The 23,828-nt window shown below is 40.4% G+C and overlaps 1 protein-coding gene across 3 annotated transcripts in view; it reads left to right on the top strand.

Annotated features, from left to right (window-relative positions):
• Positions 1 to 23,828, top strand: part of TBCK (TBC1 domain containing kinase) — a 97,717-nt gene that overhangs the window by 16,620 nt on the left and 57,269 nt on the right. For all 3 annotated transcript variants that reach the window (XM_068136873.1, XM_068136875.1, XM_068136876.1), the window contains exons 4-15: positions 7,614 to 7,728; positions 9,225 to 9,298; positions 10,939 to 11,080; positions 12,318 to 12,378; positions 13,686 to 13,747; positions 14,439 to 14,500; positions 15,204 to 15,352; positions 16,454 to 16,592; positions 17,757 to 17,856; positions 21,560 to 21,609; positions 21,972 to 22,101; positions 22,928 to 23,026. In XM_068136873.1, the coding sequence (XP_067992974.1) occupies positions 7,614 to 7,728; positions 9,225 to 9,298; positions 10,939 to 11,080; positions 12,318 to 12,378; positions 13,686 to 13,747; positions 14,439 to 14,500; positions 15,204 to 15,352; positions 16,454 to 16,592; positions 17,757 to 17,856; positions 21,560 to 21,609; positions 21,972 to 22,101; positions 22,928 to 23,026 (1,183 nt within the window). The remainder of the gene's footprint in view (positions 1 to 7,613; positions 7,729 to 9,224; positions 9,299 to 10,938; positions 11,081 to 12,317; positions 12,379 to 13,685; positions 13,748 to 14,438; positions 14,501 to 15,203; positions 15,353 to 16,453; positions 16,593 to 17,756; positions 17,857 to 21,559; positions 21,610 to 21,971; positions 22,102 to 22,927; positions 23,027 to 23,828) is intronic.

Below are 23,828 nucleotides of genomic sequence, written 5' to 3'. Positions count from 1 at the left end.
ATCATCAACATAATCTTATCACATTTGGTCTTGCTCTGTCTTCCTGAGAGGAGCTTTTGTTGTCAGTTTCCTCTTGCCTTGAGTCACTCACTGCATGAGAGAGCTGGCAGATGAGCTGGCCAAGCCACTCTCCATCATTTTCCTCCAGTCCTGGCTCACAGGTGAGGTCCCAGGTGACTGGAAACTGGCCAATGTGGTCCTCATCCATAAGAAGGGTCGGATGGAGGAACCCGGAAACTCCAGGCCAGTCAGCCTGACCTCAGTGCCAGGACAAATGATGGAGCAGATTATCCTGGCGGCAATAACTGCACACCTGAAGGATGGCCAAGGGCTCAGGTCCAGCCAACATGGATTTAGGAAGGGCAGGTCCTGCCTCTCCAACCTAATCTCCTTCTATGATCAGGTGACCCGTCTGGTGGACGTGGGGAGGCCTGTGGATGTGGTCTACCTGGACTTCAGCAAGGCCTTTGACACCGTCCCCCACAGCAAACTGCTGGCTAAACTGTCAGCTCGTGGCTTGGACCGCAACATTCTGTGCTGGGTTAGGAGCTGGCTGGAGGGCAGAGCCCAGAGAGTGGTGGTGAATGGTGCCACATCCAGCTGAAAGCCAGTCACCAGTGGCATCCCCCAGGGATCAGTGCTGGGCCCCATCCTCTTTGACATCTTCATTGATGATCTGGATGAGGGGATTGAGTCAATCATCAGCAAATTTGCAGATAACACCAAGTTGGGAGCAGTTGTTGATCAGTTAGAGGGTGGAAGGGCTCTGCAGAGGGACCTTGACCAACTGGACAGATGGGCAGAATCCAATGGGATGGCATTTAACAAGTCCAAGTGCCGAGTGCTGCACTTTGGCCACAACAACTCCATGCAGAGCTACAGGCGGGGGTCGGAGTGGCTGGAGAGCTGCCAAACAGAGAGGGACCTGGGGGTGCTGATTGACAGCCACCTGAATATGAGCCAGCAGTGTGCCCAGGTGGCCAAGAAGGCCAATGGCCTCCTGGCCTGCATTAAGAATAGCATGGCCAGCAGGAGCAGGGAAGTCATTGTGCCCCTGTACTCTGCATTGGTTAGGCCACACCTTGAGTACTGTGTCCAGTTCTGGGCTCCTCAATTTAGGAAGGACATTGAAATACTTGAACGTGTCCAGAGAAGGGCAACAAGGCTGGGGAGAGGCCTTGAGCACAAGCCCTATGAGGAGAGGCTGAGGGAGCTGGGATTGTTTAGCCTGGAGAAGAGGAGGCTCAGGGGTGACCTCATTGCCCTCTACAACTACCTGAAGGGTGGTTGTAGCCAGGAAGGGGTTGGTCTCTTCTCCCAGGCAACCAGCACCAGAACGAGGGGACACAGTCTCAAGCTGTGCCAGGGGAGGTTTAGGCTCATGGTGAGGAGAAAGTTCCTCACTGAGAGAGTTGTTTGCCATTGGAATGTGCTGCCCAGGGAGGTGGTGGAGTCACCATCCCTGGAGGCATTCAAGAGGGGTTTGGACGTGGCACTTGGTGCCATGGTCTAGTCATGAGGTCTGTGGTTACAGGTTGGACTCCATGATCTTTGAGGTCCCTTCCAACCTTGGTGATAGTGTGATACTGTGAAGGCTAGTCCACTAGTCCACATACCCACTAGTCTGGTAGGTAAAAAACATTAGAGGGCTCTATACAGTTAAGGAGGTGATGAGATTTCGTTTCTGGTTCCAGTCCTGTGTTGTTTTGAACTCCAGTTTACTAGATCATACACTCTTAACTCAAAATACTACTAAGTGTATATTTCATTTTCAATACTTTCCAGACATGGCTTTCTTCCTTCTACAGAATGGATTAAGTGCTCCATGTTGACTGTTATAATAGAGCAAAAGCAAGTGAAATTTATAGCTGGCAATTAGCAGTTAAAAATACAAATACATTTGTAGCAACCAGAAATATTTTTCCTCTCCAAGATTTTCCTTCTGCCTTCATGTTGCATCCAGCCCCAGTTATCTTTGTTCCTGTACTGCTGGAGACTGGAGACAGTAAGCAGACAGAACAATCTTCTGAGATACTCCATTGTGCTTTCATATTAAACTCTTTTATTAGAGCACCAGAAAAGGCTTGATATGATTTATTTCCAGTTGATACCACAAATGCACTTCTGGTAAGTATGATGAATACAGTGAATTCACGTGCAGATTGACATTTGTTTTCTTTTACACTGGAGGAAAAGAAATTTGTGTGAAGCTGTAGCTTCCATGGTACTGACCTAAATGCTGATATTTTTTCTCTTCATTATTTGGTTTGAGTTTTTGTTTGATTTTTGTTTGTTTATTTTTTGGTGGTTGGTTTTTTTTTTTCCCCTCACATTGGAACTATTTTTATTTAAACAGTTTAATGGGTCAGGTCTCCTGACCCACACATCTCTGATTTCCAACTGCATTACCTACAGTCTGCTTGATCTTAGGTATTCAAAACATTATGCACCAAGTAGGTTTCATTTTCTCTTCAGCAGCCTGTGGTATACGTAAGGACTCCTGCTGCTGGCTGTCAAATTCATTTTTCCAAAACCAATTTTCTTTCTGTGGAGTTAATTGTTTTCTTGCTTGAACCCGAAATTTAGAATTGGTGTTCTGGAAGTTACAGCAACAGAGCACCATGAGAAGGTCCTCAGGATAAAATAGACAGCAAGGAGATCTTACCAACAGAACGCTCAGTGACTGCAAATTTCCACAGTAACTCCTTGCCAATACTCTGTAAATATGAACGTGGCTGAAAGACTTGGAATAATGGTTATCTTCTTATGAGAGCTGTTGAAGGCTTAAGGGAATCATATTATGTTCTGAATTAATAAGACATGATGCTTAGGAGGCAAACTTCCCCTGCCCTCCCCTCCACTAGAAGCAAGCCTGAATTTAAGAGGTTGGAAGCCAGGAAAATATCAGGGAACATTTTGTATATGCTTGTCCCTCTCTCACAGGCATCTGCCTGCCATCTTTTTTTGGAAGCAGGATGGTAGTCTCAAATAGTTTTTAGTCTGACCTAGTATAACCCTTTGTAGGGTTTGGAAGACATTATCACTGCCATTAAAAATTACAAATAATAAATAATCAAACTAAATAGGCGATACTGTTGGGTTGGGATTGTTATTTTTTTTGCAAGAATTCAGAATCCCACCTTGACATAAACTTTCTGATTTCTAAATATGTTTCCAACCTTTTTTTGTTTGATCTTGTTGCTTTTGTAGATCAACGGCTTGGGCAGTTCTCCCTAGATGCTGGTTGTTCCTGTGTGCTGCTCTATGTTCACTTTTTGGTCTTAATTCTATTTGTTAATTCGGGGCTTACTGGCTTTACTTGGTTCTTGATAAATTCCTCTTCCTTCTCCACCCGCCTTTCAGTTTTGTTAATGTCTGATCCTTTTGAAGAAAGGTAAGAGACTCAGTGTGCCAGTTTCTTCTTGTACAACTTTTCCCTGTCATCCTGGCCTAGAAGCTGGTCTCAAAAAGTGACGAGTGTTGTAAACTATCAGATTATTTCATCAGTGGGTTTGCAGCACCACAAAAGAATGAAACTCTCCTAAAACATCTGTTTCCTAACAGGTTAGATTCCTGAAGTAAACTTCCAGAAAATGACTTAGTGTCCTTCACAGTAAGAATTCAACAGGCTGGTGATCAGGCTGACAGCTAAGTGGAAAAGTTCATGTGTTTCGTGAAGGCACAATGCAGCCACCTGTATACTATTACAGTGTGGCAATTAGTCATTTGTCTGGTATAGCTTTTGGTCTGAGAAATCCTGGAGGTAATAAAACAATCCTCATTTTTGTGGGTTTTTAACTGTCTTCCCTTCTCTTTCCACCCACAAATGCCATGGCCTCTTAACCATGCTGGTTTTGTACTCTTGGCTAAACTTGCTCGTATAAACTTGTCTTGGTTTTTTTGGGTTTGGTTTATTTTTATTGGTGTTTTTTTTTTCTTCCTGCTTACAATAGAAATTTGAGGGAGGAATTAAGTTATCTTTTGTGCTTCCTTTGCTGTACATTCTGGTTCAATAGATTCTGTGTAATCAAGCTGCACGCCTAAATCTGGCATTGGTTTTAATCCTTCAATTCTTCATTTCTAGAATGAAACAACACAAAATTACCCCTTTCCACGGGGCTACATTTCTTCTTCTCCAAACCAGGAAAAAAGAGGGCTCGGGTTAAATCCAAGCAGTTTGACTTTCGTATCAGTGTGCAATTCTTTCACTTGAAAAGAAGTGTTTTTCAAAAGCCTAGCTCAGTAGGTGTCTGTCTGTAGACCCTATCAAGGACTAAACTACTAGAGTTGCTGTGTCACCTGATGATGCCTCCCCAACACAGAAGGGGAATTGGAAAAGGGAGACAACACTTGTGGGTTGAAATGAAAACACATCTAATGAAAGAGCAAAACTAATAATAATGCAACTATATTCAAAGTTATACTAAGCCAAGGGAATGTACAGTGGTCACAATAAATGAGAGGGCAGTGCTTGTGAGCAGAACGATAAGCAACGTTCTTCCAGAGGTACTGACCTTGAGAGGAGGAGTAGGAACCTGAGTCTCCTGTCCTCAGCAAACTACTTTTACAATGAATAGGATGTTTATGATATGAGATACACCTAATAGCCAGCTTGGGTCAGCTGCCCTGGCTTTTGCACCTTCCTAGCTTAAGTTCCAGCTCACTTGAAACTTCTAGCAGCCTGCATCTATATCTGTTTTGAGCAGTGGAATTTTTTGCTTCGCTGTTTTGAAGTCACAATCACAGTCATTGGCTGCTGAGATGATGAGGGGATTTCATTCCACACTACTGTTGTTATGGCTCTTGCTAGTTCAGTGATACAGCATGGTTGATGTTGAACCTGCTATGCCTCCATTCTGCTGCCTTTTCTCCTGTCTTGGTTCTAGTGCTTTTGCTGTTGGCTTTTTCTCCCACTTCCTGATAAAGGAGGTTACTGAAGCCTCTGCAGTTCAAGAGCTCCAGTAGCTAAACCACTCCTCTAGTGATTCAACTATAGCTAGTCTGTTTAAAATTAAAGCCAGGCTTCCAGATAACAAAGGGAAAAGTTTTGGAATCTGCTCAGACCTTGCCACCAACAGTGGGTATTGTAAATGTCTTTCTCACAGATTTTTCTTTTTCTATTTATGGAGTGCTTTTTAAAGTTCAGCTTAACCTGAGGCCTGGAAGCAGCTTCATGAGTGCATCTTCTACACTTGCAGAACTTCTTTGCAATGCTTGGAGTGTTGACAGTGGCTGTAGAAACTAGGAGAGCAGAGACCCATGATGCAAGGGGACAGCCTTGGTAATTGTCTCCAGTGAGGCAAGGGATTGCTGTTGAACTTGGCCTTGGGGAGTTTGAAGCAGAGGGACCTCCTGTGCTCAGTTACCAGCAATTAGTGTTGTTGTCAGACCCTTTGCAATTAAATGCAGATCTCGTGGGTGATAGCCACAAACAGTGTGCTTGGCCTAATAAATGAAATAAGAACCAGGTAGTGTGCAACAGCAATACCATGATCTTGTACAGAGTTGCCTCTTTTCTGAGGAGGTAGTACGTGTATTTCAGCTTGAGGGTGAGGTACTTGGCTGAATGCTTCTGCCCAACATGGTGGCATGAAGAGCTCAAGAACACTGAGAATTATGTGCGATAAAAAATGCTTAGCATTCATGTATTGCTGGCCCTGGAGGTTTTATCCTAAGGAGCAAAGAATCCGAAAGCAGTATTATCAGGGGTTTGCCTGGGCTGTTCTATCGACTGCAAGCCGAGGCAGGTAATAAATGGGTGTCTGAGGCCCCCTAGCGCCTACCAGAGCACACTGTGCTCCTCAGACACAGCGTCTACCAAGTTGCAGGAAGAAACACTTTAAAGGCTAAAATACTTCACAGTGTACTAATTGTTCACATGTGATTGTTTCCTTGCTGGAAACATGAGTTCTTCATCATTTATTTTTCACGTTTTGTTTTGCAAAGCTATGCAAAAATTGGGAGAGAGGATTCTGTTTGCAGCCATTGTTGGTAATATTTGTGTGGCAGGCAAAAACCTCTCTGGGGAACCGAAGGCTTGTAAGGGATAGTTTTGGCCACAGTTACATCTCTACCCAAGAATGACAAGGAGGAAACTCTACACAGCTAGTAGTGGCTGATGCTGTGGTCTATTATGTAACTTGGGTGTGGGAGGGATGGGGAAGGAAAAGTGCCCTTGAGGGAGGATTGAGATAGTTGTGGGGGTTTTGTTTGGTTTTGTGGTTATTTGCCATGTGGTTTTGGTTGAATTGCTAAGACATTGAGAATCACTCCCAAATGCTATGATCCTTAGATCATAGTGTGGACATCTGTTAGGATAGCTTCCTTTTCTTCTTAAAACTTAAAAGTGAGCGTTCACAGCTAGTGTGAAGTAGCATAGAGCTATATCTCAAGGAAAAAGTTTAGAGAATAGTACCATGTAAAGGAATAATGGTGGCCTTAGACTATTGTTAAAACAGCTCTTTTGTACTTCTGTGTTGTCTTGGTCTCAGAAGTAATTGGAATTGTGGCTTTATCAAAATCTAGCTATTTACTCTGTAAAGATGTTTTTGGTATTTCATCAGGTATGAACAGTAGCTAAAGACATTAATTTTGGTGTTTGGCTGGCTAACTGGCTTTTCACCCGCCAGTCTGTAATGTTCCCCTTCATTTGGCTGTTGCAAATTTTTAATAAGCAAGAGAAGGTGGTGACCCTTGTATGAAAATCTATTGTATGTTATTCTTTTGAAATTAATTTTTAAAATGGGAATGTAAATTTAGGCCTTTGTAAAGAGAGATGCTTTGTGTTCTGGGCATTTTTATAACCTGGTCTCTTCAGAGAGAAAGTTGCCAAACAGACCCGAAATGTGCTCTGAGGGAGAGTGGGTGGGAAATAACAAGGGTTAAAATGTTAAAGGGAGATCTCTTGGAGTGGTATTAGATCTGTGCCTTTTCTTCTCACACACTTAGGAGACTTGATGCTGATGGTCTCTGTACCAATTCCTGTTCACTTATTCACAGAAACTCCACTTTAGAGTTATCAGTTCTTACAGTAAATAACTTTTGTCAAAATACATAGTTATGCTAAAATGGTTTCCATTTCTTTCCAAAGACTTTAAGATTGATAATTCCAAGGCTATAAGCCAAAATGTGCTGAAAATTAATTCTTCTGCATTTTATTTTGTTCCTGGTTTCAGATGTTGAGACGACCAAAAACTAGATCTCGCCGAAGGAGTGATCACTCCTAGATGTTCCTCTACACTGTCTTCCAGTTGACATCTGAGTTTCAAAATAAAATTCTGTTCAGTTGAAGTTTTCTGTGAACATCAATAGCACATTTAAGAAGGACAAAAACAAAGGAGGGTTGGGATTCTTTTTTCTTGCTTAGTTGCTCATTTCTATTGCAGGGAGTATTTTATACTTTGTCACAATCTTCTGCCGTTTTTGATGACCAGTTCAAATTGCAGGGTGTTGAATGGCATTGAATACATCCTACCATATTCAATGCTGAGCCTTTAAACTCCTCTGGAATTGTAAATGCTTCGCTTGGTTTTGTAATAGCTGTGGAACACTACATTTTTACAAATTAAGAAGGGGTACATTCAATATAACCTTTGATTTTTCTTCTTTCCCAGTCCATCAAGAATCTTATGCATTGCATATGAGGTTTTGCAAGGTTTGCAATATATGAACAAGCATGGAATGGTCCACCGAGCACTCTCGCCTTGCAATATTCTTTTGGATCGAAAGGTACAGCTACGATAATAAATCTGGGGATTTGTTTGGTTTGTGGTTTTCCTTCTTGATGCCAGCAAGTAACACGCTGTGTCACATATGGAGACTGGGCAGTTGCAGTCCTTCTAATGGGGGAAAAAATTGTATATCTGGAAAAGCATTAGCTTAGCTTTGTTTATTGGTGTGTGTGTGTGTGTGTGTGTGTTTTGGTTAGTTCATTTTTTAATTACAAATTTATCTCATTTTCTATATTTCAAATTTATTTCATTTCCCCCCCCCCCCCCCTTTTCCCATATTCTTCTACCCCAAACCAACTTTTTTAACCTTTTGATTCTTAAGAAGAGCTTACTTTTCATTGTAATTAGCTTCAAGACCTTCCTAGGAATAGGGAAATATTTCTTCTGGCTAATTAGCTGTTAATAGTGTTTCCTGTGCTTCCTGGTGACCTGATACTTGACTCTTACTTTCAAGGTTTCAACATATTTCTTTGCTAATATTAAATTATTAAAATTCCAGTATTTCTCAATTCTCTTGTCACAGACTGTTGAGTTGGCAGCATTTGCTACAGGTTCTGCTTATAAAAGCTGAGAGAAATTAATAGCTGCTGTTGTACTCAGAACAGTCTCTTTATCTGAACTGGCAGCTGAAGAGCTTATCCTGTCTGCATAACACCTTTCTCCTTCCTCTGCTTACTCACTGTAGATAGAATTGCTAGATCCTCCCCTAGGGTGGCAGAAAAGAAAAAGGGACACTTTTATATATTTGTAAACAAAGTAACAATGCTCTAAGAAGCAAAAGTCTTTTAGGATTTTAATATACTGCTGACATCATAAAAAGAATGAAGAAGGGCCACGAGACCAGAAACTTCTGAACTTCCCTCTTGCGCTATGAAGGGTTTGCTGATGGAGCCTTCACTGTTGCACCATCGGCAGGCTGGCTGAGTACAGTTCAAAATCTAGCAGAAACAACACCTCAATTTAGCTTCTATGTTTATTTTTTTATTGCTTTGGTGTTAACTTTCTGCCTCCAGAGAATAAAAGCACCTGGAAAATTTGCTTGTTTGAAATGTGGGTTGATATAGTTAGGGAGAACAAGATAAATTGAGGGGAATGAATGGAGGAGCAAGGCTGGGTAAAGGAAGGAGATGAGGGAATAGGGCTGATGGTCAGGGAGTTCTTGTATTCAAACAGGATTTTGAACAGTTTTCAAACAGGGAAAATGCTCAATAGAGTATTAAAGCCTTTTTTACTGAAAATATACTATGAGTTACAAAGTCCTGATTTTCTTTTGTGTCCATGTACTCAATGCCCTTAAAAAGTAGAACTATTTGAAGTAAGCACCCTAGTAACTTGGAGTGGAGTTCTGCATAACAGGAGACAAATGTAAGAGGATGACTTTGTATAGGTATCTGTCTGTCTTCTGACATCTGATGCAACTTGACAGTAATTTATTTATTTTTTTAAACTTAAACAGATTCTGCAAATGTCCTTTTTTTCCCCCCCCATTTTCAGGGTCACGTGAAGCTGGCTAAATTTGGACTGTACCATATGACTGCTCAAGGTGTTGATGTTGATTTTCCTATAGGGTAAGGCTGTAGCTACACAAATGTAGCAGGAATGTATTTTTTTTTCCCCCCGAAATGTATTTATGTTTTGAGAAATTACCTTCAAAAGCGTGTTGTACACACAGGTTGCCTTTTTAATTCCTAGCTGTTGCATACATCCTTTACATAGAAGCTTCTGATAATGCCACTGAAGAGAACATCCTCTCACTAGGTGAAATTAATGAAAGACAGGGAATTGGACGTGGCACTTGGTGCCCTGGTCTAGTCATGAGGTCTGTGGTGACAGGTTGGACTCGATGATCTTTGAGGTCTCTTCCAACCTGGGTGATACTGTGGGTACCATGCAGGAATGTTACAATAATTATGCCATGTCAGTCCTTACTGCCTGAATTTGCTCTCAAATGCTAGTAGTTCCATTTGAGCCAAATTGTGGAGCTAAGAGCTAATTTCAAATCCAGGAAGGAGCACAATCAGGCCTCACTTTTTCTCATCTGTGCAGGCTTGTTGCCTGTGTCCAGTTCTGGGCCCCTCAGTTTAAGAAGGCCATTGAGACACTTGAACGTGTCCAGAGAAGGGCAACAAGGCTGCTGAGAGGCCTTGAACACAAGCCCTATGAGGAGAGGCTGAGGGAGCTGGGATTGTTTAGCCTGGAGAAGAGGAGGCTCAGGGGAGACCTTATTGCTCTCTACAACTACCTGAAGGGTGGCTGTAGCCAGGAGGGAGTTGGTCTCTTCTCTCAAGCAACCAGCACCAGAACAAGAGGACACAGCCTCAAGCTGTGCCAGGGGAAGTTCAGGCTCGTGGTGAGGAGAAAGTTCTTCACTAAGAGAGTTGTTTGTCATTGGAATGTGCTGCCCAGGGAGGTGGTAGAGTCACCATCCCTGGAGGTGTTCAAGAGGGGATTGGACACTTAGTGCCATGGTTTAGTCATGAGGTGTTGGGTGACAGGTTGGACTCAATGATCTTTGAGGTCTCTTCCAACCTTGGTGAGTCTGTGATTCTTTATCATTTTGTGATTTATTTTTTTTGCATGAACTTACTGTCTAGACATGCTTTGTTGCAAAGTTTCCTTACCACTTTTTGTTTTTATGAGGTATCATGTTTGCAGTTTAAATAGTGGTTGTTAAAGAGGTGACCCAAATAAGTAATGATGTTTCTATTCAAGATTTGAATTATTTTTTTTAAGTGTTCTAGTGAATTGTTGAAAAAAAAAAAAAGAAATAATGATACTTTAAAACTATGTAGCAGCAGTCAGAATATGTCCTCAACAGCTTTTGTTACTTTTTTTTGTCTTCACAACTTGTAAAGTTATTTGATAGAAATGCTGTCAGTGGTGTGGAATACAGCGAGTGCTCTAAAATATGAACCTAATCTACAGTTATCTAATGTATTGCTGTTAAAACTTGATACAAATTTTCATTGAGATAAGCAGACACACTACTTTGAAAGCTGCTGTTATTCCCTCCGTTTTACACAGTAGGCTCTGTGTTTTGCAATTGCAGTGAAACTGCTGCCATGTCTAGATTTTAGCTCAATTCACTAGAGCAGTCTGCATTGCTATGAATTCTAGTTTATCAAAATGCAAAATTATTTTGATTAACTGAAAAGTAGAGGGGTTTTGGACATGCAGGATATTACTTAATGCTTGTGTATCTTTCTAGGTATCCATCATATCTGGCACCTGAAGTAATTGCACAGGGAATAGTCAAACCAAGTGATCATACTCAGTGTGAGAAGCCTCTGCCTTCTGGCCCTAAATCAGATCTGTGGTCTCTTGGTATAATATTATTTGAACTTTGCATGGTATGTAAGAGGATCATTCTCTTCATCAAGACTCTTGGGGAACAGTTAACTTGGTTATCTTTGAGTATGGGGTTAACGACACCTTGCCCATCACAAGGGTCCAAATACCAGAATATGTTAACATTTCTACCTGGACATTAACGGTGGGAGTTGAAGTAGTAGGATGTATATTGACCTGGTATGTGTGTTAACCATGAAGGGCAGCTGCCTGTTGAGCCACAATAATGTGATTGCATGATGGAATTCTTAGCAAGGAATAGCTTCTTAACCATGAAGTCTCTCTAGATCATTTGGATTTTTAATTGTGCTTTCAAGCACAAAATAACCATTGCTGCCGTGCCCTCATTCTCCTTGGAGAGGATGAGAAACTAATGAGGTTTCATTGAGAGGAGGAGAGGAGAGAATCTGCCTTATCACCAAAGTTTGAAGAGATTCTGTATGGAATTAAAGGGTTTATTTGGAAAATGCTTATTTGACTCCAGAAGTTGAAATTATGGCAGCATATTCTTTACTGTTTGTATATTTTAATTTGGACTTCTCTCATTTGAACAGCAACATGCTGTAGGGAGATGTGATCTAGCCAATACCTCAGTACTTAGACTCATTGTATCAGAAACTAAATTGTCAGGCGATTGCATAGTCGAGAACCTCTTTTATATAATGATTAGATCAGGACATTGAAAGTAGTGTTCTTTTGCAGGTTATACTTTGTGTTATGTATTGTTCATAGATGATTATTTATTCTTTTGAGTAAGTAAATTTCCTTTAAAATACAGTAATTACATTTTTTGAAACACCTTTAAAGGGATTTTCAGATGACTTTGCAAAAGCGCTGTGCAGTAATACCAGCTGGGATGATTCCCGTGTTTAGTAATGAATTAATCAGTAATTAATATGTTCATGCTCAAAAATAGTTTTTAAAAGCTTGTTGCTCAATTAGTAATAAACCTGCAATTTGCTAAGATGGCTTTGGGCTCTGTCTTACATATTTTGTTTGTGCTTGCATTTGTCTCAATTAAGAGACCTTATGAATGTTGTATTATTTGTGATGGCATGAAACAGTTTCTGCTACAGTTGGGGTAAATAATGTTTTCTGTTCTAACAGCTGCTTTCTCTAAATCTGAAATTCATGTGTGGAAGCTTATTTCACTGTGTTTGTATATAGATGAGTGTGTATGTACATCTAAATACCTAAAATTTATTCCAGCTATTAACTTGATTTTTGTTATTCATTTAGGGGAGAAAATTATTTCAGAGTTTGGAGATAGCAGAAAGATTGAAATTTATAATTACGTTGGGTAAGTAGCACAAACCCAGTTCTGTAAGTTTCCAAGCAGGTCTATAATTACAACTGTACATACTAGTCAGTTTGTGATGCTCAGACCTAAGGCTCTTTACCTTGTCAGCTTTCATCTCCAGAATGAAATAGGCATTTGAAACATGATTGCTTGTCTAGGGGAGATACAGAGATGGGTGTCAGGAAAAATAACGTTGCAGACAAGCTAAGAGTGTGTTAGAGTAAGGGCAAGCTATTAAAAACCCCATGCTGAGGGAGGGTTGTCATTTTCATGGTTATTGGATTACTTTTTAAAATTTTCCTCTTTTGGTGTGTTGCAGGAGATTTCTGAAATGAGTTAGGAATTACATGGTCCTAAAGAAAACCGTCCCTGCAATGGCAGTGCTGATGTACCAAATCCCAGGCAGGGAGACACAGAACTTAGATAGGAAGATATATAATAATAAGAGCTGAGAAGCATATTGCTGGATCCAGGCTTTTGTTTCTGGCTGCACCTATGAACTGTAAAACACTACAGTAGACATGGAATTTTTGCTTAATGTAAATGAGTCTGGGAGTGGGACTATTTTGTGGATTTTAAAACTTGATTTCCTGTGGGGTTTATGTGTAAACCATGGGGAGGGCATGAAATTGCCATTTGTATCTTTACCAGTAAGTTATTACTATCCAGAGCATACAGTACTGTTGTTAGTCACTGTCAGCTGAAACTTTGCATTCAGCAATTAGTGCTTGGGTGCTGCAATTCTGACTGTTTTGGCAAGTGATTTGTAAATAAAGCTTCCTGAAGCATTTCAGTCCCTTTCAAGTTGAATGCAAGTTATTGTTGACCTTCTTACCACTGCAAAACATTTGTATGCTTACTTGTGAATTATTGTATCAATTAACAGTTCTAAATACTGCTGGTATTATCTGCAAGTAGAAACAAAGCAAAAAATACTTTGGGCTTCTATATGCAGGCATTTTGAAGTGTTTTTCAGGGATTTTTTTTGGTAATTATTATTTATTATAAATAGAAAGACTGTTTTAATTAATTTGGCAGAGACTAATGCTCTGATTACTAAGCCTGCAAGAAGCTGTTAAATTAGGTGTGCTACTTAGCTTATTTAAGCTTCAATATTGTGTCTGCAGAGGTGATTAGAATTTTCATTTCTCAAGTTGAGAATACCCTTTCAGGTGATGTGGTGATGTCAATAAAAGCCCAAAGTTGAATGATTTTTATTAGGATGGAGTTTTATCTGATAATTTAATTGGTATCATTTTTTGTCATGGTCTTTAACTTTTTATTGTTCTGTTGGTTTCTTTTCAAAGGCTGTGTAGATGATATTGTAACTGTATTGGCTGAAGAGCATGGTTGCCTTGAGACTATTAAGGTTTGTGGATGTAGTTTTCTGTGCTGTCTTGGTATTTCACATATATGTTAACTTGTTTGGTCACTTGATGTATTGCAGTATGAAGCAAAATTTTGAGGTCTAAAGTACATACTTAAGATCCTTTCAAGTAGCCAGTACCGGTAATATTCATTCTTTCCTAAAATTACTGTCAGTCTCAATAAATGTTAATGCTCTCTGCATAGGTTATAAGTTTTCTTTAAAACATTGAGGTTTAAGTATTATTCCTGTAGAATTTGAGTCCTCTATCTGGTCCACTTTACCTGATAGCTTAGGTTTATAAAGCTCACTTCCTCTTCACTCCTAAAATTGTTCCCTGAATTTTAATGTCTGTGAGTGTTGAGATATTGTGTAAGAGGATCCTGACTACTTGCAAAAGGGAGTTCCCAGGTACTGCATTGTTTCAAGCTGGGTGAAGAATACCTACACTAAAAAAGGCAAAATGTGAGGATTTTTTTTTTTTGTCTCCTCGAAGCAGATGCAGGGCTGGGGCATGAGAAGTATTACTTCTCCAATCTTTTGATCTGACACAGCTAACCTCATATGTGTAGGTGTGAAATTCTATTACCCTCAAAGGAATAGCTTGACTATTGGAAGTTCCATATGATCTAAGTGGCTTGCTGAATTATGAAAGTGATAAACAGACCTCTTCCATATTTTTCTTATGTTCCAGGACCTTCCAGAAAATATCATAGCTCTACTGAAAAAATGCCTTACGTTCCAACCTTCCAAGAGGCAAGTATTAAATTCAAACACCTACTAAACTCTCTTGGAATGCTGTGAAACGAGGAGATCTGTTGCTGAACCTTTTTTGGAATACTGATAGTTTGTGCTACCTATAAGAACTTCTTGATTTTGTTACTTTATGGTGTTTGAAGGAAAAAAAAATTGGAGGGGGAGGAAAGTGGAGCAGGCAGAAATCAAAAGTGCAAATCCCTGAGATTCTATCTGAGTATGTTGGGGGAAAACTTCAGGCATTTGTAATTCCAAGTCTACAGCTTTTACTGATCCCATGTCTGGAAGTTGGTAGTGGTTACTGTGGCTATGCTGTATCCAGAATTAGTGCTGCTTTATTCAAATCTCTTCTTTAAGAAAAGTACTTTTTCATTATATCAGTCCACTGTAACTTTCCTTTGTGCTTTTGTTCCTTAATCAAGACTTAGCAATTTTCCATCTCTGCTTTGGAGTAATTAAAGGGGAGTTAATAAAATCATTGCTGTGTGTATTAAATGAAGGTGAGATATGAACTTGTGCTGTAGACTGTGTTGTTATGCATGATGAGTTGAACAAAATTGGTGGACATTTTTTGCTATTGAAACTTCTGAAGTTCAATGTAATTTACAGTAAGTTGCTAGTATTTGTTACTGGGCACATTTCCTGATGTTACATTTTTGGAAGCACTTTTCTCTTAGTGCTCTTACTCTTTTCTTAACTCAAGGCCAACTCCAGAGGAATTGCTACATGACACTTTGTTCAGTGAGATATCTTCAGTGTATCCTCTCTTCCACAAACCTGCTGGTCTGTTCTCATCTTCTCCAAGGTGTGCTAATTTAATGCTTCCTGAAGACATAAGTCAATTATGTAAAGGTAAAAGCAGATAGTGTGACAAATGTCATTGGAGGGGGGAAGAATAGGAAATGTTTCTGCATTTTCTTTGAGTACTTTGTTGGAGAGAAACTATGACATGTTACAGTGCTACATTCTTGTAGTAAATTGTTTAATGGGCAGGGGTTTCAGCAAACATGTCTTGAGGGATGTGTCCAAGTCAAAGGAGGCTATGCTAATGTGTTTTTTGTTGATTGGTTCTTTCGTGTTTGTTTTTTGGTGGTGGTGGTTTGTTTTTTTGTTTTGTTTTTTTCTTTTGCCTCAGGGAATAAATAATTATTGTTAGTATTTAACATCAATTTGGAGTATCACAGAATGATAGGTTTTGGAAGGGATCCCTGGAGATCATCTAGTCCAACACCCCCCCACCAGAGCAGGTGTCATATTTTACCTTGGAATTTGGACATGTGCGTGTACATGAAGAGGTCGTTTCTCATTAAATTATGTTGTGAATTGATAATTGGATTGTGCTGGATCATAGCAGGGGATGATATTTGTAAGTGTTGAAGAACAAATCCTTATGAAAGAGGTCACATTCTACAAAAAAAGACAACATTTCTATGATTAAAACTGCAGTTTGCTGAAACCATAACTGCTCTTAAGTTTTCATTAACTTTTTCTGATGAACTCCAATTTCTGTGTCATTAGAAAGTCTCATTGTACAACTTCTCAGGAGTGAGACTTTGTGTGTTGTTACTATGGGTGTGATGTGTGAAGGGAAGATAGATCTTATTTTTCCTCTTAGTGCGGTGCTGTCTACCAAATAGTGTTTGGATTTTTTTGAAGAAACACAGACAATTAAATCCACACTTCAGTATATTTACCTGATTGGGTTATTTTCTGCCACCAAAGCAAACTGCAGGGATATTTGCCTTTTCTGATTTCTACCCATCTGCTTTTCCCTTAAATCTCCCTAAAGGGCACTTGCAAAGGAAAGAAGGCTTTTGCTCTAACTTTACTTAAAAGGTCTATGACCTTTCAAGCATAACAATTTGTTTTTAGAAATCTTTGTTTAGAGTGGTAGGAAGAAATACACACTGCCTAGAAGGCTGTAATTCATTTTTATGTGATTTCTCCTAATAGATGAAGATATTGATTACCTAGCAGAAAGATCAATTGAAGAAGTTTATTATCTCTGGTGTTTGGCTGGAGGAGATTTGGAGAAAGAACTTGTCAACAAGGAAATCATTCGATCAAAGCCACCTATCTGCACACTTCCCAAGTAAGAAAGGAGCAGCACTTCAAGGGAAAGGAGGGTGGATGGGGAAGGCTACATTCTGTAGCAGATTCTCACATTCTGAATTCCCTTTCACAGAGTGGCAGCACTGAATGGTCAACCCAATTACTCAGCAGATCATAGAATCATTTTAGTTGGAAAAGACCTTTAAGATCAAGTCCAACCATTAACCTAACATGACCAAGTCTGCTCCTAAATCATGTCCCTCAGCACCAAATCTACAGGTCTTTTAATACCTCCCAGTTTTCAACCACTTCCCTGGGCAGCCTGTTCCAGAGCCTGACAACCCTTTTGGTGAAGATTTTTTTTCTTACAGACAACCTCTGCCTCCTCTGGTACACCTTGAGACTATTTCCTCTCAATCTGAATCAGATGAGCTAATTACTTTTTTTTAAATGCTTAGTTTTCTGACTTAAAGTTTTGTAACAGCATTTTGGTTAGTTACTACTTTCATCTTACTGCTGCACACACATGATCTTAAGTATATTTTTGTGTCCATATAGATAAATTTGCTGGTTCTGGGTTTTAAGAACATGTGATATCAGTGCACAGCCAAAACCTTGGAGGGAAAAAAATGTCATACCTATCTGTCTTGAAGATGGAGTGTTAATTACAAAATATAATCTCACTCCATCTTCTTGGTGATGCTGAGAATTTTAGCCATATTTCTGGAAATGTAGTTCATGTTGTCTGCTTTAAAAATATCACCAGACAGTTTGTGTATCCTCTTTCTTGGTTGCACTGTAAGCTTAAATGGACTGCAGACTTCAGTTTGGATATTTGTCATGGTGAGAAATACTTTAGTTATGACAATGTTTTATTTGTGCTGTTCACAATAAATGGCCATCCTGATCTGTGCCAGGTCAAGGAGTAAAATGGGAATATTAATTCCTTACCTCCTTACCTCTTCTTTTGTGTGCAAACCGAAGTTATAGAAAACCTGAAATGTGGCTTTTTACAGCAAAAACTATGTGAATAATTAAAGGTTGATTGTACGTTCCCTTGACAGTGAGTTTTTTGCTATGCAGAGTCAATACATTGTACTTCTAAAAGCTAGTATTCTGTTTAAAGTGGAAACTGACTGATGTAAGAATTTTCTGCTTACAAAATAAATTAATTTTTTTTTTTTCTTCTTTCTCCCTTTTGAAGCTTTTTGTTAGAAGATGGTGAGAGCTTTGGGCAAGGACGAGATAGAAGTTCCCTGCTAGATGACACAACTGTGACTTTGTCTCTTTGCCAGCTGCGAAATGTAAGAATAATATCGTGCGCTTGTTCTTATGTCTTCACTGCAGAAACGCTTGTTTAAAGGGAATATGGAGCAGCAGCTCCTACTGCTTTTCCTACAAGTTAGAGTGTTATTAATTCCAAGAGAACCTTCTTGGTGTGTGAGTCATATGATGCTTTATGCTGTTAGATTGCTGTGTCTGCAGAAACTTAACAAAATTTGATGTGCTTTCTGTCTTCCCATTCCCTTCCTGTGTCCTTTCCCTTCCTTATTTGTGCTACCTGCTTTGTTCTGGTATAGCCCAAATAGTTCTCTAACATCTGATACTCTCCACAACTGCTGAACTAAACTAATTGGACAGTGAGTGTCTTCTTGCAGCCTTTAATTCCTGTCTGTAGGTGGCTGTCTTGATTTGAGGCCAGACAGATCCTCTCTTGCTCTCAGAGAGGGACAAAAGAATGACACTCACACAAATGGATTGCAGAAGTGATGGAAAGTTTAAATGGAAGAGCAGTAAGTGTTTTACAGAAGCTGCAAAGCATATTGGCAAAGATACCCCAAAATGTGGAGTCCCTTCCAGCACACCCAAAGGCCCTGATTCTCCCCACACAAAACCCCCAGGGCTCTTTCTTCTTCCTCCACTGCTAGGCTAATGTCAGGCTGGCCAGGTCTGAGACTACTCCCCTTCCCCCCTTCTCCTCCTGCATTAGGCCTAGACAGGCCTAAGAGGCCTTGAGATACTCCCCCACTGTTACCAGATAGGGAGCATCTCCCACCAGAGAAGAGAGGGAAGAAAGAGGAAGAGAATGACTTTGCAAATTAATTTAAAGGATGCAGGATTTATGGGTATGAAATATGCTATTTCCTGTGTCCACCTATTGGGCTGGACACTCAGTACACTGGAGGTGTAACTTATGTGGCAGGAACAGGAAGCACCCAGTCTAAACTGCCACAGTGGCTTACAATATTCACAAGAAAGATCAGCTCAATTTGGTTACAGCTCTGTATCACAGTATCACAGTATAACCAAGGTTGGAAGAGACCTCAAGGATCATCGAGTCCAACCTATCAACACAGACCCCATGACTAGACCATGGCACCAAGAGCCACATCCAATCCCCTCTTGAACACCTCCAGGGATGGTGACTCCACCACCTCCCTGGGCAGCACATTCCAATGATGAATGACTCGCTCGGTGAAGAACTTCCTCCTCACCTCGAGTCTAAACCTCCCCTGGCTCAGTTTGAGACTGTGTCCCCTTGTTCTGGTGCGGGTTGCCTGGGAGAAGAGACCAACCCCTTCCCGGCTACAGCCACCCTTCAGGTAGTTGTAGAGGGCAATGAGGTCACCCCTGAGCCTCCTCTTCTCCAGGCTAAACAATCCCAGCTCCCTCAGCCTCTCCTCATAGGGCTTGTGCTCAAAGCCTCTCCCCAGCCTTGTTGCCCTTCTCTGGACACGTTCAAGTGTTTCAATGTCCTTCTTAAACTGAGTGGCCCAGAACTGGACACAGGACTCAAGGTGTTGCCTAACCAATGCAGAGTCCACGGGCACAATGACCTCCCTGCTCCTGCTGGCCACACTATTCCTAGTGCAGGCCAGGATGCCATTGGCCCTCTTGGCCACCTGGGCGCACTGCTGGCTCATGTTTAGGCAGCTGTCAATCAGCACCCCCAGGTCCCTCTCTGTTTGGGAGCTCTCCAGCCACTCCGACCCCAGCCTGTAGCTCTGCATGGGGTTGCCATAGCCAAAGTGCAGCACTCGGCACTTGGACTTGTTAAATGCCATTCCATTGGACTCTGCCCATCTGTCCAGTTGGTCAGGTCCCTCTGCAGAGCCTTTCTACCCTCTATCTGATTAACATCTGCTCCTAACGTGGTGTCATCTGCAAACTTGCTGATGACTGACTCGACCCCCTCATCCAGATCATCAATGAAGATGTTAAAGAGGATGGGGCCCAGCACTGATCCCTGGGGGACACCACTGGTGACTGGCCACCAGCTGGATGTGGCACCATTCACCACCACTCTCTGGGCTCTGCCTTCCAGCCAGTTCCTAACCCAGCACAGAGTGTAGTGGTCCAAGCCATGGGCTGACAGGTTAGATAGCAGTTTGCTGTGGGGGACAGTGTCAAAAGCCTTGCTGAAGTCCAGGTAGACCACATCCACAGGCCTCCCCACGTCCACCAGACGGGTCACCTGATCATAGAAGGAGATCAGGTTGGAGAGGCAGAACCTGCCCTTCCTAAATCCATGTTGGCTGTAAAGGCATTATACTTGAAGCTGGATACCAAGTTTCCAGTACTTAATTACTAATATTTGGAATATATAGCAATTGAACAGCTAATTCAAAAGATCACTTGAAAACTTTGCCAAAATGATTCTTCATCATTTTGCTGGATGTAATGATCAGTTACAAGACTTACTGCATATATTAAGGGAATGTCTTAGTTGTCCTTGTCTCTACACGTGTAAAGTTTTAGAGCTGTAGAATTAGCAATTTGTGCTCCTCTGTTAGCAGCTTGCTTTTTATAGTAGCAAACAGAATTCTGTTATGGTCTTTACAAAAAGTCTTTCCATATGACTAGAGGGCTTCATCCAGAAAGGAAGGTGACTCCTGAAGACTTGATCTCTGCCACCAGCATCTTTGAGGGCAATGCGACTAATATTGCATAAACATTTTCTCAGTAGAACTTTGTATTACTTCTTCACACAAATGCATGCAAAGAGATTGAAGAACTGGGTTGTTTGCTTGGTTGGTGGGGTTTGGGGTTGGGAGAAGGCTAAGAGTACACAACAGCTATTTTAAAGGTCATACACACTGCAGCTGCTGCTGTTGTTTCTACAAAAGAGCAACTTTTTAAGGCATTTTTCAAAAACTTTTTATTATGTAATTTTGCATATTGCTTCTTACTTTATGGAGACAGCAGGAAAGAAGTATGTACTGAAGGTTTATCTTCAGCAAGGTACAAGCCTGAACCTTGCAGTGCTAGTTGAAATAAATTTTTAAACTTATGCAGTTCTTCAAAGACCTTTCATAGAGCAGATCATGATGCTTAGAATCAAAAGAGGATCAGTACTGAATGAACTAAGAATGAACTGTTCTGTTCGTTCCAGGAGGAATGGGCTGTGTGCCTTTAAGTTAGAGACTGAGCTACAAAACAGAAGATGGCATTAAACATTAATCACAGTACACCAAAGATAACTGAAAACTTCAGGCAGAAGTCCAGGCATGCTTGTCTGTCACGTTTATAGAGAGTGTCTGTGTTTCTGTGCAATTTTCAAATGATGCTGCTAAAAGGAACTCAAATTTGCATAACTCAAACTGATTAAAAACATAAAATTAAGTACTGCAATTGCATTGCAGCCACTTGGATTGGAAGTCCCTGTAGAAACATGAGGAAAAGAAAAAACAGCTACGTAATACTGTTGATTTATTGATTCATGGCCCATAAAAGCTATTTTTTATGTGGAAGTAGGTTTATGAATAAAATAAGTGTAACCTTCAGGCAGAACAACTTCCATCAACCCAAAAAGCCTGTATTAGCAAAAATTTTAGTGTTTAAAGCTGTACGTTTGTTTGCTGATGGAGGACTGAGCTAATGCTTAGGTCTCAAAGCAAGCTACCCAATTTGGCACGAGTTGCTAATGAATAGTTTCATATTCCATTATTTCCACTTAAATTCTGGACAGCATTCCTGATAATGAATTATTTTTATTCTTCATTTCAGAGACTGAAAGATGTCGGTGGTGAAGCATTTTATCCATTGCTTGAAGATGAGTAAGTGTGTGTTTAAGTTTGTACAGGTGTAAGGGACTGAATTTTGAATTTTTAGTTGTGAGTGACACACTGCACCACTGGACACAACTGTCTTCCAAAAGAAAACTTTCACATGTCCTGCTTTGGCTCTTGAAGTCAACAAGAGCTGATAAGCACTTGGCACTGGTGGATTTAGGGCCCACCTACCAAACTGAGGATCTTAGCCTGTTTCTCTGTTCCAGAAATCAACTGTTTCTGCTGAATGTTCAAAATTACCCATTTACACTTGTTCATGACACAGAAATGCATCACAGGATATTTATTTTTTCAGTGATTTGTATTTCCTGCTGTTCAGCATTAATACCTGAGGGTTTTTTTTCCAGCCAGTCAACATTACCTCATTCAAACAGTAGTAATGAGCTGTCTGCAGCTGCAAGTCTTCCTCTGATCATCCGGGAGAGGGACACAGAGTACCAGCTAAATCGCATTGTCCTGTTTGACAGGCTGTTGAAGGTATGGAATCCTTCTGATGCTGGGTAATTTGCTTCAATCTGCTAATTAGAGGATTTTTAAAGGACAAAGTAATTGAAAAAGGAAGCAGATGCAAGTGACCACAGTAGGAAAGGGAGAAGGAAATGATACACAAGTATCAGAAGATTGAAAACAAAAATAACAGAAATTTGTTTTTTTCAGTTGTGATGAATGTTCAAGTAGATTTTCAAGTATGTACATGAAGGCAGAACTGCTGCTAATACCTGGTATTTACTAAAGGACATATTTCTGCATCTTTTATTTCATAGGAGACTAAGCTACTGTATGTATAAATATGCCTGTAACATTTCTGCCTTTCTAAGCAGTAAGGTACTTGAAAACAATACCAGTCTTTAGCAGTGCCATGTTAGAAATACGGGGTTTATATTGAAGGAGGGAAAGTACCAGCCCCTAATTTACATGCATGCAGAGAGATTCTTGCTTAAGAAGAAGAGAGCTGATGTGCATCATTACCTTTCTAAGTACTGCACTTATCAATTAGAAAATGTTTAATTAAACAAAGCTGGATACATTGTATGAAAAGAAACATGTAATGAAGAAAAAACTTTTATTAAAAGTTTGGATTGGTACATTTCTATATCCAAGACACATGAGTGTGTTATAAGTAGGTGTGTCAACATCAAACAGTAGTCTTCCATCCAGGCCTGCCAGTTAGAAACTCACTTGCTGAATGCTGTTCGGCCTGACAGTATTTTTTCCTTTGGGGAAAAGAGTTTCCAAGGATTGGGATTTGAATTGTTTCTGTTACATGCTAATGTGTTTTACTATTAATCTCTTCTCTTTGAAGGCCTACCCATATAAGAAAAACCAGATTTGGAAAGAAGCCAGAGTTGACATCCCTCCTCTTCTGAGAGGCCTAACCTGGGCTGCCCTGTTGGGTGTTGAGGTAAGGGTATTTGCAGAAGTATCAGTACTGACTGGGGAGGAAATGGGATAAGAATTGGATTGACAGGGAAGCTGGAATGGGTTTGAAGATTTGGCAGATAGAATTGCTGGACTTGCAAACAAAAGGAGTCGTGAACTGTAAACACAATGTTGAGGCAGACTTGCTTCTTATGTCTAATATTATTTGATTGAAGAAAGTCTAGCTTGATTGCTTTAATCTTGATTATTGAAAAATACCACCCACATAGCCAGATTTTGCTAGATTGTTTAGAAGCAACTGGTTAACAGGGAATTTTGTTATGATTTTTAGTTTGGTGGTGTTTTGTTTTGGGTTTATTTTGGGTTTTTTGCAAATGTGGTTGGAATCCTTCTGGTTGAGTCAGCAATAGTTGGGCAAATCAGAATGAAACATACAAGGTTTATTTTCCCCTTCTGCTAATCCATGTATTTCCTCCAAAGACCAGAGAACAATAAAATAAATGTAAACTTTTTGGACAAAGGACTGGAAAGGAATGTCCCAGAAGTAAGGACTCTTCACAGAGGTTGCTTCACTGCCCAGCTTTTGTGACTATCCAGTTTTTGCATCTGCTCAGCCTGCAATCTGCAGTAGTGTTGCAGAGAGTTCTTACACTTCCCAAGTTATTTAGGATACTTAGTTTAGCATGTGATCTGCTGGATGCTTTGTGATGTGATCAAAAAGAAGCTATAAATGTTAAGAGAGACTGCTGAATGGTGCCTTGAAGGATGACAGTTCTTATGCTTCATCAGCTTACCATCCCTGTCCAATATACATTGAGACTTGT

The sequence above is a fragment of the Melanerpes formicivorus genome, unplaced genomic scaffold (genome assembly GCF_026170545.1).
Source record: "Melanerpes formicivorus ecotype bairdi unplaced genomic scaffold, bMelFor1.0.p_v2 SCAF_4, whole genome shotgun sequence".
Classification (NCBI taxonomy): Eukaryota; Metazoa; Chordata; class Aves; order Piciformes; family Picidae; genus Melanerpes; species Melanerpes formicivorus.
This window is presented reverse-complemented; position numbering and strand designations above follow the sequence as displayed.